Below are 16,626 nucleotides of genomic sequence, written 5' to 3'. Positions count from 1 at the left end.
TAGGGGTGAATAAGGAATTAGAAGTGGAGGGAAGGAAAAGGGAGACTATGACACAAGGGGAAAGGGAGAGTGGGAAGAGAAGCAAGTACATGATAGGATGAGGAATGTTGAGATGTAGACATCAAGGGAAGTGAACCATACTTTATTGGAAAGGAGGGATGAGAGGGAAATATCAAAATACTAGCTAGGTGGCTTTACAAGAATGAGCGTGTCTCATCAAGGAATAGCCCCTTCCTTTTATAGCCAAAAGAGGGGGTCTCTCCACATTAATGTATCCTCCCATATGCATGGTGTGTGTGGAAAAGTCTTCCATGTGGGCTAGGTGGGTACGCACTCTCAATTGTGTGCGACAACCCTTTGCCTCCATTTTCCGCATAAATCAAGCCCCTTATCTCAAGTCTATGATACTCCCTTGGTCTCTTTCCAATTTTATAATAGGTTCAAACCTCTAGGAGGACAAGTGGAGGGTTGGCACAAGGAATCTTGCCGCCTCATCCTACTTTCCCCATTATTTAACTAGCTCTCTTTGTCCTTCTATACCTCCCCCACATGGGCCTATCCCATATGGAGGGAATAACTCAATATAATAGCCATCTCCATCCATTTTATATTGCTTCTCCCATGGACTTTGAGCCATATCTCAATTATTGCATCCTAGGTGGAGGGGTGGCACATGGAGGAGCCATGCCACCTTGCATTTTATAATATTACTATTATGGATTATGTACAACACACCTTATGGGTCCTCTTACATGGAAGGGTGGCACATGGTCATCCCTTGCCACCTCAACCTTGGGCCCTATGCACACCATATTTGATTATACTATTGCCACATATAAAAACACACATACATATTAATGCCTTTTTCCTTAGACAATTTTATCCATAACAGTGTATCATGTGTGCATCTTATCTTACTACTTCTATAAGGAAAGGTTTCCAGGTGGCACTCATAAAAGAGTTCATGCTCTAAGCAAAAGAGGCTCATGGTAATAAGACTAAAGGCAAATTCCTCTAAGTTCTATGTAGTGCCACATGGCAGAGAAAGACTCAAGCTGCAACACGTGGCCAAATGGGCAAGTTGAAGGCATAGGAAGGTTGCAGACTAGAATGGGAGAAGCAAAAATGAGTAGGTGAGCAAAGAGACTACATAACGATGGAATTGGGGGGGACGCAAAAGGGAAAGGAAAAGAGATTTCGCAATGACGATCAAAGATCCTCTACTCGCATCATTTTCCTATTATTACTGTCGCACAACCTGCTAGAGACTCTTGCCTTAGCTCCTATATCTTCCCCAACTTTCCCTTCTGCAATTGCTTATTGCTAGAGCTTCACCGCTCTACGAGTTGGAAAAAAACAACCCGACATTTCCACTAAGGCACTGCTAGTAGGGCCATAGCGCGAGGTTTGGACCCCCCCCTCCACCAGCCTACCGCGTAGTAACACTGACAGGGCACCAGGTCTCCTTAGTGAAGCAGGCCGCCACAGACTTCTCCCAGACATCCATTTATGGGAGAGTCATTGGCTACTCCCCTTCACGAGCAAACATCAAGGACTGGTTACAATCCACCCTCTACCTTGAGGACAGCCACATTGAGGAGGTTGCACTCATAAGACGTGGTATCTTCTAGCTCAAGCTCTCCTCAACACAGGCTGCGAACGATATGGTCAGGCGATCCCCTACTTCTGTGGGTGGAAAGATCATCCTTATGGTCCCATGGTATAGGGGTTTCAGTGTAGCGGACTTCGATGCCCGCTTTCACATTCCTCGCCATCCAGATACCCTCACCTTCCCAAGCCTCGCAACCGAGCTTCGCCCGATCATCAAGGACCTGGGGGCGCACTTTGGCTGGCCTATGCAGGACACCTACATTGATGTGGCGGAAACCCAAGGGGTGCCACATGTCAAAGGGGCAATCCTAGATCCACAGAGTATCCCCTCGTAGTTCGAGATTGAGACGGACACAGGTGTGGTGACGCAGCGCATTCTGGTCACTGGTCGCCCATATCAGTGTCTAAGATGCCATGGCTTCGGGCACCAGGCCGCGCTCCTGCCCTCTTCAGAAGACCCCCATCCAGGCAACTCAGGATCCCCCCCACCAGGCAGCGACACCCCCTCCCGAAGGGGAAGGCTGGACTGAGGTCAAAAGAAAACGGAAAGGAAGCAAAGCCGGACCAAAAAAGCCTTCCCATCTACAACAAGAGCCCCCCCCGTGGTCACTACTCTTCAACAGCCCGATAAGGGGAAGGAGAAATCAACCAACCCCCCCCCCCCCCCCTCCTTCACCCCGCCCTCCTTCCCCTCCCCCCTCCTCCTCGGTCCCCCGACCTCCTCCCCCTCCAAGATCCCCCCCAGCACCGGTGGTTTCCACTCCCCTCTCTTCCTCGAGCATGATCCAGAGGGAACCCCCCTCTCTGCCTGAGCCACCTGCAGCCCCAAAGCCAGCACAAACCTCCCCCGCGCCTACCCCTCCTGGCCCAACAAAGGAGAGAGGCCCTTCCCTGCAGAAGGCCAGCACCCCTCTCTCTGGTTCAGACTCCTCATCCTCGTCCCCACACCCAAGGGCTACTCCTAGAGCTCTACCTTTGGAGTTTTACCGAGCAGGACCTTGGGATTATCTGGATGCAACGGGTATTGGCTCCTTCCCTGCATGCCTAGACATCAGTATCTTCTTCCTCTGCAAGGGGGCGGAGGGTAAGGTGTCCATCCTTGCCCCCCACGATGGTCCTAGCTATTCCTTCACTATCACCAGTGACGGGAATGAGCAATGGACAAATGAAAATGTTTGGGAGACGATACGTGATCACTCCCAAGAGCAGGTGCAGGACTAGATCGGTAGCAAAGCAGCGGAGCTTCTTCAACATCAGTGGAAGGAGGGTGACTTTCGTCTGAGATGGCACCACAGCGCCAAACATTTCCACCTCTTGGTCATTATTCGGCCGCCTCTGGAGTGGGTCTACGCGGAAGGGCTCCGCCCATGGAGGACCTCAAAGGTAGCGGGCTTTTACAGTATTTCCCTGGCAGAGGCATCGAGCTGGTTAGAGAGAGCCTACCACCATGGGACGAAGAGCCTCTCCCCTCTGTTGAAGGTTTTAGAGGATGGATCTGATGATTAGGCCTCTCCTTCGAAACCCTCACAAAAGCGCCTTCGTCTGCACACTGGACATCCTCCGACCACCTCGACATCGACCGCAAGTAGACACCTATTTGTGGCCCACCTTCCCTCCTCATGAGTATACGCATTATCTCTTGGAATGTTAATGGGTTCCACTCATCAGGAACCCACGGCCCCAGGAAGATGGTGCTCAGACAGGAGCTCCAGCCAGCCTTAGAGGGAAGGGTAGATGTGCTCCTATTGCAAGAACACAAGCTTTCGGCTTCTCAAACCAGTATTTATGGAAAGGTCCTCACAGAGCGCTCCCACACCTACTGGGAACCTTCGATTGGCGAGCAGGGGAGGAGCGGGGGTGTCTGCATCTCCATCGACGCTTCTCTAGTTCAGCATGTGTGTGGTTTTGGCACTCTGATCCTAAGACGTGCGCTTTGGGTGGGCTTGAATATTGAGGGATCCCGTATCCGCATCCTCAATATCTATGCCCCCACCGATCTCAGACGGAGAGCCGCTTTTTGGAGATCCTTGACAAACTTGTTGCTAGAGATGGATTCTTGGATTGTAGGAGGGGACTTCAACAACCTTGAGACCCTAGAGGATCAGCAAGGACGGGGACCAGAGTTCCTCGGTATAGCTCAAGTAGAGTAGGCAGATTGGGACTCCTTCCTATTCGCAGTGGGAGGTCGGGACAGCTGGAGGGAGCCTTCCTTTTGCAGATGGACAGGGAGTTTGGAAATCTCTTGGGGTCACAGGAGGGAGGGAGGCAGACTTTTGGAGCGGCTAGACCGTTTCTATGTCAGCAATTGGGCACTTGGCAGAGGTGGAGAGTCAAGAGTGATTCCAGGGACGACATTCTCAGACCATGCCCCAATCATCCTAGTCTTGGACTCAGCCTCTCACTCCTCACCTCCACGCTCATGCCAGATCCCAGACTCCATCTACTCCAAAGCAGCGGTTCTCACCCTCCTCCGAACTGCCTACAAAATCCTCGCCAAGATGATCAATAGCCACATCCACCCCTTACTACATGACTTGATCCATGACACCCAAACTGGTTTTGTCCAAGATCACAACATTTTGGACAACACCTTCACTTTCCCAGACGCGACGGAGTGGGCCCAGCACAGTGGCCAGAACCTTGCCATACTCCTTGACTTTGAGAAGGCATACGACAGGGTAGACTGGTCCTTCTTGGAAGGTACACTCTCAGTTCGATTTCCCAAACAAGTGGATCAGAGGTATTGCTAGCCTCTATAGGTCGGCCTCCAGTCAGGTTATCATCAGCAACAAGATGGGGGAGAGATTCACCCTCGAGCGCTCGATGCATCAAGGCTGTCCGCTTGCACCCTACCTCTTCCTATTTTTTGCGGAGGCCATGACCCACTTCCTACGAGCCCGTACCATTGGTCTTCACAGGATGCCTCTCCCTATTGGAGACAATGCAGAACTTCTAGACTCCGAGTATGCAAACGACACAACCCTATATGTACAGGATGATATCAAGTCACTAGAGCGAGTGAGACTATCCCTAGAGGTTTTTTCCTGGCCGCTGGGGCGAAAATCAATTGGCATAAGTCAATTGGTTTTCTTACAGGAGCCAACTCACAATGGGGTATTTTCCTGGGGTTTCGTCGGATCCCCAAAGGACAAACAACACGTTACTTGGGATTCTAGGTAGGCCTGGACATCACGCCGGCTTAGCAATTATTGCCGATCCTAGCATCCATACGACAAAAGCTAGCTTTCTAAAGCACGACTCGACTACCCTTGGCAAGCAGGGCTGGGCTCTTGTGGTCAACCAGGTCCTTGCCATTGCTTGGTATGTGGCCTCTTGCTGATGTTTCTCAAGATTATGTGTAGCCCAACTAAGGAAACTGGTACAGAACTTCCTTTGGTTTGGTTCAGATGATTCTAGCACCACCAGAGCCCGAGTCGCCTGGCAGACGATCATTCTCCCCTAGAGGGCGGCCTTGGCATCATAGATCCAAAATTACAGAGTCAGGCACTACTTGGCAAGTTAGTCATCCGCAGTCTAACCCCAGGAGGGCAAACATGGAAGCTCTTACTTCAACATGGTCTCAACGTGTGTACCCCCCAAAGAGGGGGTGATTGACAACCATCTATCCGGTAGATCTTCACTTCTGCCCCATTGACTCAGCCCCATTCCCCCTTCCTCCATAGCTTCGTCTCAGTCTGGAGGAAGTTGCGACACAACCTCTCCCAGGTTCCCCCTAACTGCCGAGAGGAGATAGACAAACAACCCCTGATCTGGAGCAGCCAAGTGACAGATGATACGGGTCACCAACTTGGAGAGAGATCCCATATCCCTTGGGCGCTTTGGACGCATGGGCCCGCACGCTCGCTCTAGGTTTGGAGGGACGTCTACAACCAACTGAGCCCAGGCCAGCTGGCAGCAACAGTAGGTACAGCACGTGGGATCCAAGCTCAACAAGCGGAGATCAATGCTACCATTCCTACAAGTTGGAGGATTCCCATGGTCACGAGCCAACTCTTCCCAAGAGATGAGAGGTGGCTAGGACAGTTCACTCCACGAGGCATTCCTTTGGTGGTTGCAAGCCTTTTCTCAAGCTCCTCGATCCACTTCTTCTCCGTTGCTGATGATAGCCGCCTATAAAGCAGAGAGGCCGTGATCAACCCCCAACTTTCCTGGCAGCGCCTTCGCATCGTAGGGCTACAAGGGAAAACGTGGCATATAGACCCCCTGATTCTAGAGACTCTGCATATGGGAGGGCCGTTCCTTGACAGAGGTGGACTCGGACCCAAGGGAGTGGCACTAGCCACCATTGGAGACCTTAAAGAACCCTACCCCCTTCTTCTCTTATAATGCGCGTACTGGTAGGCATGCTCTTGGGGCTCTCCAACGCAGGCTACCCACACAGGCACATAGTTGGTATGCCCAAGGCATATCTCTGGTCTTTCTTCATAGCCCTAGCACAACTTCATCTCTACTTGACAAGAGCAATTACTCTATTAGTCTATTACTCTATAGATAGAGTCCTTAGTATGCATCAAGCTTGCATGGAAGGATGTTCACAAGAGTTTCACATTCATACTAACAATATTTTACCTTCATCAATTCTCTTTTTACTAAAACATAGCAAGAATCTACCTACAAAGAGAGAGAGAGAGAGAGAGAGAGAGAGAGAGAGTTTCCATATTTAGATACATTAGGACTCACAATTAGAGTGTTGTGTGTGTATGTGCATTTGTATTTTATATAAAAATACCACATAATACACATGCATATAGTACAAACACACCCAATATATTTTCTTCCTCTAGGAGCATGAGACCAAACAATATATCCAACTTAAAGCGCCTCCAAAAAGCCATTTTAAGCAGCAAATAGCACAAAAGTGAGATGGGAAAGACAAAGATATCATTACCCTGTACCCCTCCTCGTCCCATCATGTGAGAAGGTTGCTAACAAACACTAGTGATGAGTTGGTAGCAGTTTAGGGCACTACTATGTATGTACTAAATTGCACACTTACTGCATGAGGCCACCAAAGTGGACTCTTTACTACTGGCAAGATAACAATTCGAGTCTGAGATATACTAGATTCGTCGTTTTATAGGGGGGAGGATAGAAAAGGAAGAGGGGAGCAAAAGGGAATTTCTTAGCGTGTGACACTGGCTAGATCACCAAAATCAAAGAGATGAGCATCCACAAAACAGACAAGAAAGCCTAGACCAGCACATCTTCTCTTCATCTAACACCCGCTACGGGCAAAATCAAAGAGATGAGCATCCACAAAACAGACAAGAAAGCCTAGACCAGCACATCTTCTCTTCATCTAACACCCGCTACGGGCAATTGGCGCTATCACACTTTCCAACAGATCAACCAACTCCTTAAGAAGAGATTGAAATTTCGGAAAGGTGGTGTTGTAAAACACCGTTTGGAGTATGGAAATGTTCTTGAGATCGTTTACTTCGCCTTTGAGGGAGACTTGGCAGCCTTCTCAGCCTTCTCGGCGGCCTTCTTTGGCAGCAAGACTTGATGAATGTTGGGGAGGACACCGCCATGCGCAATGGTGACACCAGACAGGAGCTTTCCCAATTCCTCATCATTCCTCACAGCGAGCTGGATATGTCGGGGAACTATTCTATTCTTCTTGTTGTCACGGGCGGCATTTCCAGCAAGCTCCAGAACCTGCACAAAAGGGAGGCACAAGATGAGGGGAGAGGATTTCCCGAGCTGGGTCGAGAGAAAACTTCGGACCGAACCACAATTTCACACAGAAGGAGACAATAGATGGGTTACGGAGGGGAATTAACAGAGAAATTGAAGCGGAGAGGAGGCTCACCTCAGCGGCGAGGTACTCGAGAACGGCAGCGATGTAGACGGGGGCGCCAGTGCCGACGCGCTTGGCGTAGCGGCCTTTCTTGAGGTAACGAGCGAGGCGACCGACAGGGAATTGAAGGCCAGCTTTGACAGATTTGGAGACCGATTTCTTCTTGCCCTTGCCACGGCCACCTTTGCCGGAAGCTTTGGAATCCATGAAAGCAGAGCAAAAACAACAACGAAGAAGATGAATCAACTGAAAAACACGAAGTCCCCAATATTCAGTTCCCATGTAAATGTAACTTATATATTGGCCTCTTCTCTCATCGTGCGGCCCTCATCTTCTTCATCGGACGGCCCCTATCCCTTCCTCCCCTCGATCCCCTCGATCCCCTCTTCGCCAATCACATCGCTCCGACTTTTTTTTGAATTTTTGAAATCTTAGTTACCCCCTTTCCCACACAATTCTCGCTTCAAAGGTTCAAACTATAAAAGGTATAATGATATGGTGGGAAAAGGGTTTTCATGGGACAAAGTAATTTTGCCATGCAATGTCATAATGATTTTTAAAACTTCGGATTTTGTGTCACTTTCAACCCTACAAATGCTTCACAAATTCTTTTTCCCAACAAAACCACTCAGCTCCAGTGCTCAACTAGATTTGCGGGAAAACAAGGTGAATGATAACAAATCATTCATAAGGCCTGCCCAAAATCTAAAATACCCAAGAAGAAGATGAATTGGATTTGCACCTCGGAAAAGAGGGTGGAGAGATGATGAATTGAAAGAGAGAGAGAGAGAGGGGGGGGGGGAGGGAGGGAGGGAGAGAGAGAAAGTGTGTGGCTAAAAATATGGTGAATTTGTAGAATAGAAAATAGTAAGTGGATCATTAAATAACTCATGATTTTCTAAAAATCAAAAAATGACAATTTTTCTCTTCTTGGGAATCGTCTTCACTAAGACCTACCTCACGGCTAGCCAAAAATGAGACAAAAATGTGGGGGACCACATGCCACCTTGGCATTGAATTCCCATTTCCCACAAAATAACCACAATGTCATAAGGCCTTAGATCCATTGCACACACCTCGACTAATGTGCAGCTGGTGGCTCATTGCACGATTCTTGATGCTCATTTGGAGCGCCACTGGTGCTCCAATTGGCACCTCCATTTTAGAGGTTGCAAATGTGAGCACTGGTGCACCATTACTACTCCAACCAATAGGCATAATTTAACCCATATGCTAAGCCCCATAGTTACACCCACTCTTCGAAATTCCTTCTTGTTCTGAAGAAGATGAGCAAGTGCTCTTTCCTCATGGAACAAGGATCTGTAATGCACACGATGCAAGCCTCTCTTGAACTTTGCCTCCCATGAGCTACCTTTTTTGTTGTTTCTTTGAATTACGTCCTTATTTGCACGCCGTAATCTTGAAGTTGAAGACTATCACTTGGCACCTAGAGCATCCACCACTCAAGTATCTTTCAAGGCTATATGTGTCTTCTTTTAAAACAATTATCTTTAAAGGCTATCTACCGCAATAATTGGAGGGTTTCTCAATAGTTACAAATCTCTCTCTTCAACCTTACATGCACAAGGCATGTGAGGAGGACACATTTTCAAGTTTGCACTTTTCCATTACTTCAATGGGGAAATTCAATACATGTCCTGCTCCTTTCCCTTCTCACGTACGTCACCCATAAGGGCCACAAGATCTTTGATCAAAAGCTCTTAGTGATACGTAATTGGCATAGTACATGTCCTCCTATCCCTTCACACATACCTCACTCGCAAGGGCCAACTTTTGATTATAAGCAAGATAAGATTGGAAGTTTCCATAATTAAAATGCAAGATTATATATACTAGACAATGTCATGGCAAATGTTTAGCACGTTTCTATGCTTCTATATTTGTTGTCAATTGTTGATATATTATATCACATGGAAAGATGTTGATAATTGTTAGGTTCCCTAGATGATCCCTGGTACAAGTGGTGAATCATGCCATGATCTTGTGCCATAAGATTGAATATTAGCAAGTTAAGACATTAAAGCATGCACTCACACTAAAGGTCCTACAGGATATACGAAACGGGTTGGGTGTAGGTCAAGGTGGGCTACAGGTTATCCACTGCTTACTTGAGATACCTCTTCTCTTCCCCAATGCTTAATGGAAATGCCTACTATCATAATACCCTAGCAATTTTTTCAATTACTATAGGCTGTGATTAGTTGTTAGCAAATGGAGCCCTCATAGATTTAAAAAACAAGTGCCTTTAAATTTTAGATTAGGTTAATGCTACTCTAAAGGAAGAAATAATTTTTGAACTCATCATCTTGTAAACCCCCATTTGGTTAAAAGTGTGACACTTCTTGATGCAAGGTAGGATAGAGGAATAGAAAGGATTCATGACCCTTCATAAAGGCAAGGGGCACCACTAAAATCCTAGAGTTTCAATGTAATGAATGGTGGTGATCGTTGTTCAAAAATCTTAAAGCTTCTTTCTTGTTAATGCTCCCTCATCTCCATCCCTAAAGCAATGTCATTTTGTATGTGCATTTGCTTGTCTTCTTCTTCTTCTTCTTCTTCTTCTAATGTTAATATTACTATTGATCCTCCTCCCATGAAAACTATGTCATCTTTGCTCTTATGATTGCATTACCTAGCCCATTCACATACTTCATCTTCTACTTCAATGAATTTGATCTCTCTCCTCTCTACTCCTCTCTTCTTATGTATATTTTATGATTTCATCTTTTAGATTTTCCTTCCACTTGTGTTCCTATGGCTCCCAAGATCCCATGATTTCTAGTTCCTTTTTGCAATTCTTGGCTGCTCATTTTCCTTTAATCAATAAATATTGGCAAAATTTCATTAAAGAAATTCCCTTTCATTATGAAATGTTCTTGAAAACAAACATACATGTTGCTTGGAGTAACCTTAGTGTTGTTGGGAATATTGGTGGGAGATGAAGCTTCATGTAGCAACATAGCCAACATAGCCACAAGCTCGTCATTGAGAAAATAATGAAGCTTAGTAGCATAAGATAGTGTCAAGTTGAGGCCCAAAACCAAGACAAAAGCTTTGTGGTGTAATGTAGCCACAACTTAAGATACTAATCCAAGCTTAGTGCATGGATAACTAAGTTGGTGTAGCTCTCAGAGTTGCAAAGTCGAGCAAGCATACAAGATTTAGTTGAAGCCCTCTAATGATGCATATAGGATCTATGCTACACCTTCATTAGTGCAACCAAGGTGTTACTATAATGAAGCTCTTAATGGTTATGTGTACTTAAGAGCTCTTGATTATGTCTATAAATAAGGGATATCTCCTTTTCGCTCCCCCCGTGCACCCTTACAGTAGCAGCATCCTCCTCACCCCCCCACCCGCCTCCCGCCCTTCCTCATCTTGGCCTATGGGCAAGGGGGTGCCTGAGCACTCTTTGACATGGCCCAGCCCTAGCTCTTCCTCCTCACAATCAGGGTCATCGGGGCCCTTTTCTCAACTTCCTGGTCCTAAGCCCCACCCTCTAGTCATCCTCTGCCCAAAGAGTTTTGAGGCTAGGACTGTGGAACTACCTAGAGATTCTGGACAGATACCCGCTTGCTCTAGAGGTGTCAGTCCTGAAAGAATTGGCGGCTCATCCTATCCCCCTGCTATACCCAACGAGCACAAGCGGAATGGTAAGAATACTCAGCCTCCTCAACTCCGTGTCCTGAAGCTCCAGACGTGCACACATATCTGTCAGCAAGCCATTGGGACTCGGTGTCCTCCTCCTTGAGACACTCAATGGAGGCTAACTCATGCCTCAAATCTCTCTCTCTCTCTCTCTCTCCTGAAGGGAAAACCGACAACGAAGAGCCTGGGTTCGGAGCTCCTCACTGCTCCTCTGAATCACCTCAGCTATCTAGGATGCCCAGCCACCCTTTGGAGTGTCCTCTGGCTGCTGCCAAATCATCTCTAACATGACCTGATGTACCTCCTCCTCCTGCATCAATGCATCTGGGATGTGAACCCCCCTCTGTGGGAGCTTGGGGCTGCTCCAAATGAAGCACAATCGGTGAGTGGTCTGAGAGGGTAGTCCTTGCAAGAATGCTCATGGAACCACCTCTATGCATGGCCCAATCTCCAATGTAGAACCTATCCAACCTCTCAAGCAATCCGTCATGCCGATGTTGGCCAAAGGAGAAACTAAGACTGCCAGGGGTCCTACAGAACTCCCTCCAGGGGTCCCTGCCGCAAACCAAAAAGATAAACTGCTCCCAAGTACTCTTCTTCGCCGCGAGCATCTCGAAGAAAGAAGCACCCCCTTGTTTGTCTTCTCCGAACTCAAGATTGTTGAAGTCCCCTCCAACAATCCACGAGTCTACATCTGGGAGACAATCAATCAAGTGCCTCTAGAAGGCCGGACGCTGCTGTCTACAAGTTGGGGCATACACGTTCGGGATCCCAATCTTGGAATCTCCCATCCGTAGTCCCACATGACTGCTCTACTTGTAATGAGCTCCCCCTGGTCATACACCTGTGATGCAACTACCTGCGAGATTCAAATGCAAATCCCTCCACTCCTTCCCATTGCGAGGGAGCAGATCTCCGGGACTCTCCCAGGAAGGAGGTGGCATCTATGTCTGATATCCGAGGCAGAAAACAAATAATCCTATACCAAAAGGAAATCCACTGCCCTGCCAACCATTGCTCTTTGTAACTCCTGGCGAAGTCACAAGTGCTGGGGTTGCTGATGTGCCCAATCGTGGAGTCCGTGCACCATGGTCCAACTCATGGGGAGGCGGGGGGTGGAAAACAAGGCTCTCCTATGCGAAGGAGCCTGCACTACAACCTCTGACTTATGTGACTTCGCCAGTGGTTTGGAGGGGGAGTAGTCCAAATCCACTCGGCGGAACTAGTGGCGTAGCTGGCTCGATGCCTACCTTGATGGCCCACTGCATCAAGAAGGAGGCCTCGACTCCAAGCCTATCCACACACTACTATAGCATACAATATGATGCCTGCTTAAGCTGAACCTCAGGATCTAGGCAAAGCACACAAATAGCTGCTCCCAAGTCTCGTCTATTTGCGGAAAAACCCAACTAAAAAGTGGCGGTCTTCCCATGGGAGACCCACAGTTCCCTCCCTTGTAGGCCTAGCCACTCCTCCATCATGCTGAACATCTGTTGCCCCATCATCATATCAAATAGCACGAGGGTCCATTGCTCTAGCCACTCCTCCATCATGTTGAACATCTGTTGTCCCATCATCAGATCAAATAGTGTGGGGGTTCACTGCTCCTCCCCACTAGCTGAGAAGTGAAATCCCCAGAAGGGACGAGTGCGAGAGCCGTACACTCTTATGGAACCCCCTTTTTGAGGCTATAAAATAGGGTCTAGGTCGACATGTGCCCAGCTGCAGAGATTGAGAGACGCTAGTGGCAATGTGGTTTCAGACCCTCATGAGATTATGGAGTTGGCTTCGAATTTCTATCGACACCTTTTTTAGGCTGAGGAGGAGTCCCCCCAGGTGCGGGAGGCCCGCGAGGTGGTATAGGAGCATGTCCTAGCTGTGGTCTCTCAGGGCATGATAGCCAACTAGATTCTCCCTTCACAGATGATGAGCTTTGGGAAACTCTCAGGGCATTTTCGATTCAGAAGTGCCCAAGGGAGGATGGGCTATCCCCGGTCTTCTTCAGGATCTTTTGGCCCTTTGTGTACACCCCCCTTCGACTAGCCTTTCAGGAGATCTTTGACTCAGGAGTCAGGAGCACTTCCACCGTCCCTGAGCAAAGGCTGGATTTGTTTGATCCCGAAGGGAAGGGACCGCTCAGACATTCGACAGTGGAGACCGACGATCACTCTGCTAGACACCGCATACAAGATCTTAGCCAAGGTCTTGAGTTTGCAGCTACGACCCCATCTAGTTGACATCATCCATGACATGTAGACAGGTTTTGTCCAGGAGCGTAGCATTCTCGACAACATCTTCACCTTTTGGGAGGCACTGGATTGGGCGAGGGAGGAGGCACAACCCCTTGCGATCCTGCTACTAGATCTTGAGAAGGCCTACGATCAGGTAGAGTGGTCCTTCTTGGAGGGCACGATGCAGAGATTAGGCTTCTCAGACAGGTGGATCAAAGGGGTCTCCACCTTGTATGCAGGGAGTTCTAGTCAGATGTTGATTGGTGGGTTCACCGGGGAGGCCTTCCCCTGCTCCGTGAGACAGACTGCCCACTGGCTCCCTTCCTCTTTCTCTTTGTTGTCGCAGAGGCGTTGGGCTATTTCTTGAGATCGCAGATGGTTGGCCTCAAAGAGATGAGGCTACCGCAATCAGATAGGAGGAGGAGCTTCTAGACTCGAAGTTCATAGATGATACGCCCTTGTATGTAGAGCGTATGGACGAGAGACTGAATGCGGTCAAGGGGGCTCTTGATGTTTGTTGCACCGCCTCAAGGGCAAGGATTAACTGGGGCAAATCAGTCGGTTTTCTTTCAGTGACTGAGGAGTCCCAGGAGATTCTTCAGTGGGACACATTGGTAGGCTTCATGTGGATCATCCGAAGTGGCCAGTCGGCGAGGTACTTGGGATGTCGTGTGGGCATTGACATCTCCGTAGAGCAACAGATAGCCCCGGTCCTTGAGAGCATGAGGTGCAAGCTTCTTTACTGGAGCTCAACCAAACTCTCTCTGGAAGGTAGGGCCTTGGTGGCTAACCAAGTCTTGTTAGCCACAACCTGGTATATAGCCTCTTGTTGGTGTTTTCACAGGGGTTGCATGGGACAGTTGAGATGCTTGGTGCGTAACTTCCTTTAGGTAGGATTAGATGGCACTCGCTGAGAGTGCTCTCAATGGAAGTAGAACGGAAGAGGGAGAGAGAGAAATAGAGAGCCACACAAATTTTTGGTGGGTGCAGAACACCCTAATCTTCTTTTTCATTCATTTATATATGTGTTTGAGTATTGTACATAACTAGGGTAAAGGCACAGTGACCTTTAACCCCCACAACCTCCCACTTAAAGGACAATGTGCCTTTAAGGGAGAACAACCAGTGAGCATTGTATCCAATGCCCATTAATAGATGACAATACTCAAACCGTTGACTAGGTAGACTCTTCGTTAGCATATCTGCAGGGTTATCATCTGTATGAACCTTGACAAGCTCTATGTGCTTGTCCTCAAGTACCTCCCTAATGAAATGCTACCTGACCTCAATGTGTTTGGTCTTTGCATGAAAGACCGGATTCCGTGCTAGCTGAATAGCACTATGGAATCACTAAGCAATGTTGGTACACCTGTATGAATCCCCAAATCTCCCACTAGCTGATCAAGCCATATAGCTTCCTTGCAACCCTCTGTGGTTGCAACATACTCAGCCTTTGTGGTAGACAAAGCAATGCACTTCTGTGCACGAGACATCCACGACACTGCACCACCTGCAAAGGTGAACACATAACTAGAAGTGGATCTCCTACTATCCACATGCCCTGCATAGTCTGAATCTGTGTAGCCAAGTAAACGCATGTCTCCTCTACCAAAGCAGATGCACATCTCCTTGGTACCCTTCATGTACCTCATGATGCCGCCTCTTTCCTGGATTTAGCCATATACCGGCTAAAACCTCCCACTGCAAATGCAATGTCTGGTCTAGTAGCTATCATAGCATACATAAGACTCCTAACCGCTGATGCATAAGGAACCTTAGCCATCATGGCCCTCTCCTTATCTGATTTGGGACTATCTGTATGACTCAGTTTCACATATGGAGGCAATGGAGTACTCACTGCCTTCCCCCTCTATATTGAAACGTTGCAATACTTTTGTAATATACTCCTTCTGTGAAAGCCAAAGGAGTTTCCTACTCCGATCACTCGTGATGCGCATACCAAGAATATGACCTGCAAGTCCCAAATCCTTCATATCAAAGGCCTCATGCAACTTGGCCTTTAATGCATCTAGCTCATAAGTATTCTTGCTAGCCAATAGCATATCATCCACATATAGTGCCAGGAGTATCAGGCTATTATCCTTAGCCCTTTTAGTGTAGAGGCAGTGATCAATTTCACTCCTAAAAAAACCCTGGGATCGAATGAAAGCATCAAACTTCTGATACCATTCTCTAGGCACTTGCTTAAGACCATAAAGACTCTTCTTCAGCTTTGCAAACTAAATGCTCTTTGCCCTTTTCTTCAAAGCCTTCTGGCTGCACCATGTAAATTTCCTCATGCAGATCCCCATGCAAGAAAGTTGTCTTGACATCCATCTGGATAAGCTCCATATCCTCTGCTGCCACTAGTCCAAGCATGCATCTAAGTGTGGTCATCTTCACAACCAAAGAGAATATCTCATCAAAGTCCACACCCTTCTCTTGCTTGAACCCTTTAGCAACCAAACGGGCCTTGTACCTCGGCACATCATCACCTGTGACCTTCATCTTGTAGACCCATTTACATGGCAATGCTTTCTTTCCATGTGGCAAAGAAACCAAGTCCCAAGTCTTATTCTTCATAAGTGAACTCATCTCTGATTGCATAGCATACTCCCACTTGTGTTAATCCTTGCACATCATAGCCTCTCTATAGCAAGAAGGCTCCTTGTAATCAGTAAGCATCACATAGTCTACCCCTCGAACAAACCTATCAGGCGGTCTAGACACTCTAGATGATCTTCTCAAGGGCATTTCAGGTGCTGTCCCACCTGCATATCAGCCATATTTGGCTCATCATTTCCATCAATAGAGGATCCATCATCTACCCTTGATTGTATACCTATGGGAGTACTTGGTGGTACCATTTCTTGCACATTTGGTGCATGGACAGCTTGTTGTCTATCAACATATGCAGGTGGATTCACGTCCTGGAAAGTGATTCTCCTCATTTCCACATCCCTCATGGGTGCCTTATGCATCTTCTTCTCATTGAAGACTACATCATGGCTGCGTATGATCTTCTTTGCTTCTGGATCCCAGAGACGATAGCCCATCTCTCCACTTTCACCATAACCCAGAAAGATGCATTTCCTAGACCTAGGATCTAGCTTCTTTCGAAGCTCTTTTGGCACATGTGCATATGCCTCACACCCAAATATACACAAATGAGAGTGAGAGGGCTTATTTCCACTCCTTGCCTCTTTAGGAATACCACCATCCAAACTCTTACTAGGTGATCTATTGATTACATGCACTATAGTCTTCATTGCCTCAGCCCAAAAACCACCAGAA

General features: G+C 47.6%; 1 protein-coding gene across 1 annotated transcript; it reads right to left on the bottom strand.

Annotated features, from left to right (window-relative positions):
• Positions 1-6,870: 6,870 nt before the first annotated feature.
• On the bottom strand, positions 6,871-7,695 carry LOC147895922 (histone H2A-like). Its single transcript, XM_087382115.1, has 2 exons — positions 7,445-7,695; positions 6,871-7,290 (listed from the first exon to the last, which is right to left on the bottom strand). The coding sequence occupies exons 1-2, from the start codon at positions 7,637-7,639 to the stop codon at positions 7,066-7,068; spliced, it is 420 nt and encodes a 139-aa protein (XP_087238241.1). The 5' UTR covers positions 7,640-7,695; the 3' UTR covers positions 6,871-7,065.
• Between the last annotated feature and the right edge of the window lie 8,931 nt (positions 7,696-16,626).

The sequence above is a fragment of the Dipteris shenzhenensis genome, chromosome 12, assembly GCF_047967505.1.
Source record: "Dipteris shenzhenensis isolate YYH24624 ecotype China chromosome 12, Dip_SZ_1.0, whole genome shotgun sequence".
NCBI classification, from domain to species: Eukaryota; Viridiplantae; Streptophyta; class Polypodiopsida; order Gleicheniales; family Dipteridaceae; genus Dipteris; species Dipteris shenzhenensis.
The sequence above is the reverse complement of the archived record's forward strand: the minus strand, read 5'-3'. Positions and strand labels throughout refer to the sequence as shown.

Coding starts and splice junctions, on each gene's coding strand:
- LOC147895922 (XM_087382115.1), bottom strand. CDS start 7,639: ATGGATTCCAAAGCTTCCGGCAAAGGTGGCCGTGGCAAGGGCAAGAAG. Junction 7,291..7,444: donor TCGAGTACCTCGCCGCTGAG/GTGAGCCTCCTC, acceptor CCTTTTGTGCAG/GTTCTGGAGCTTGCTGGAAA.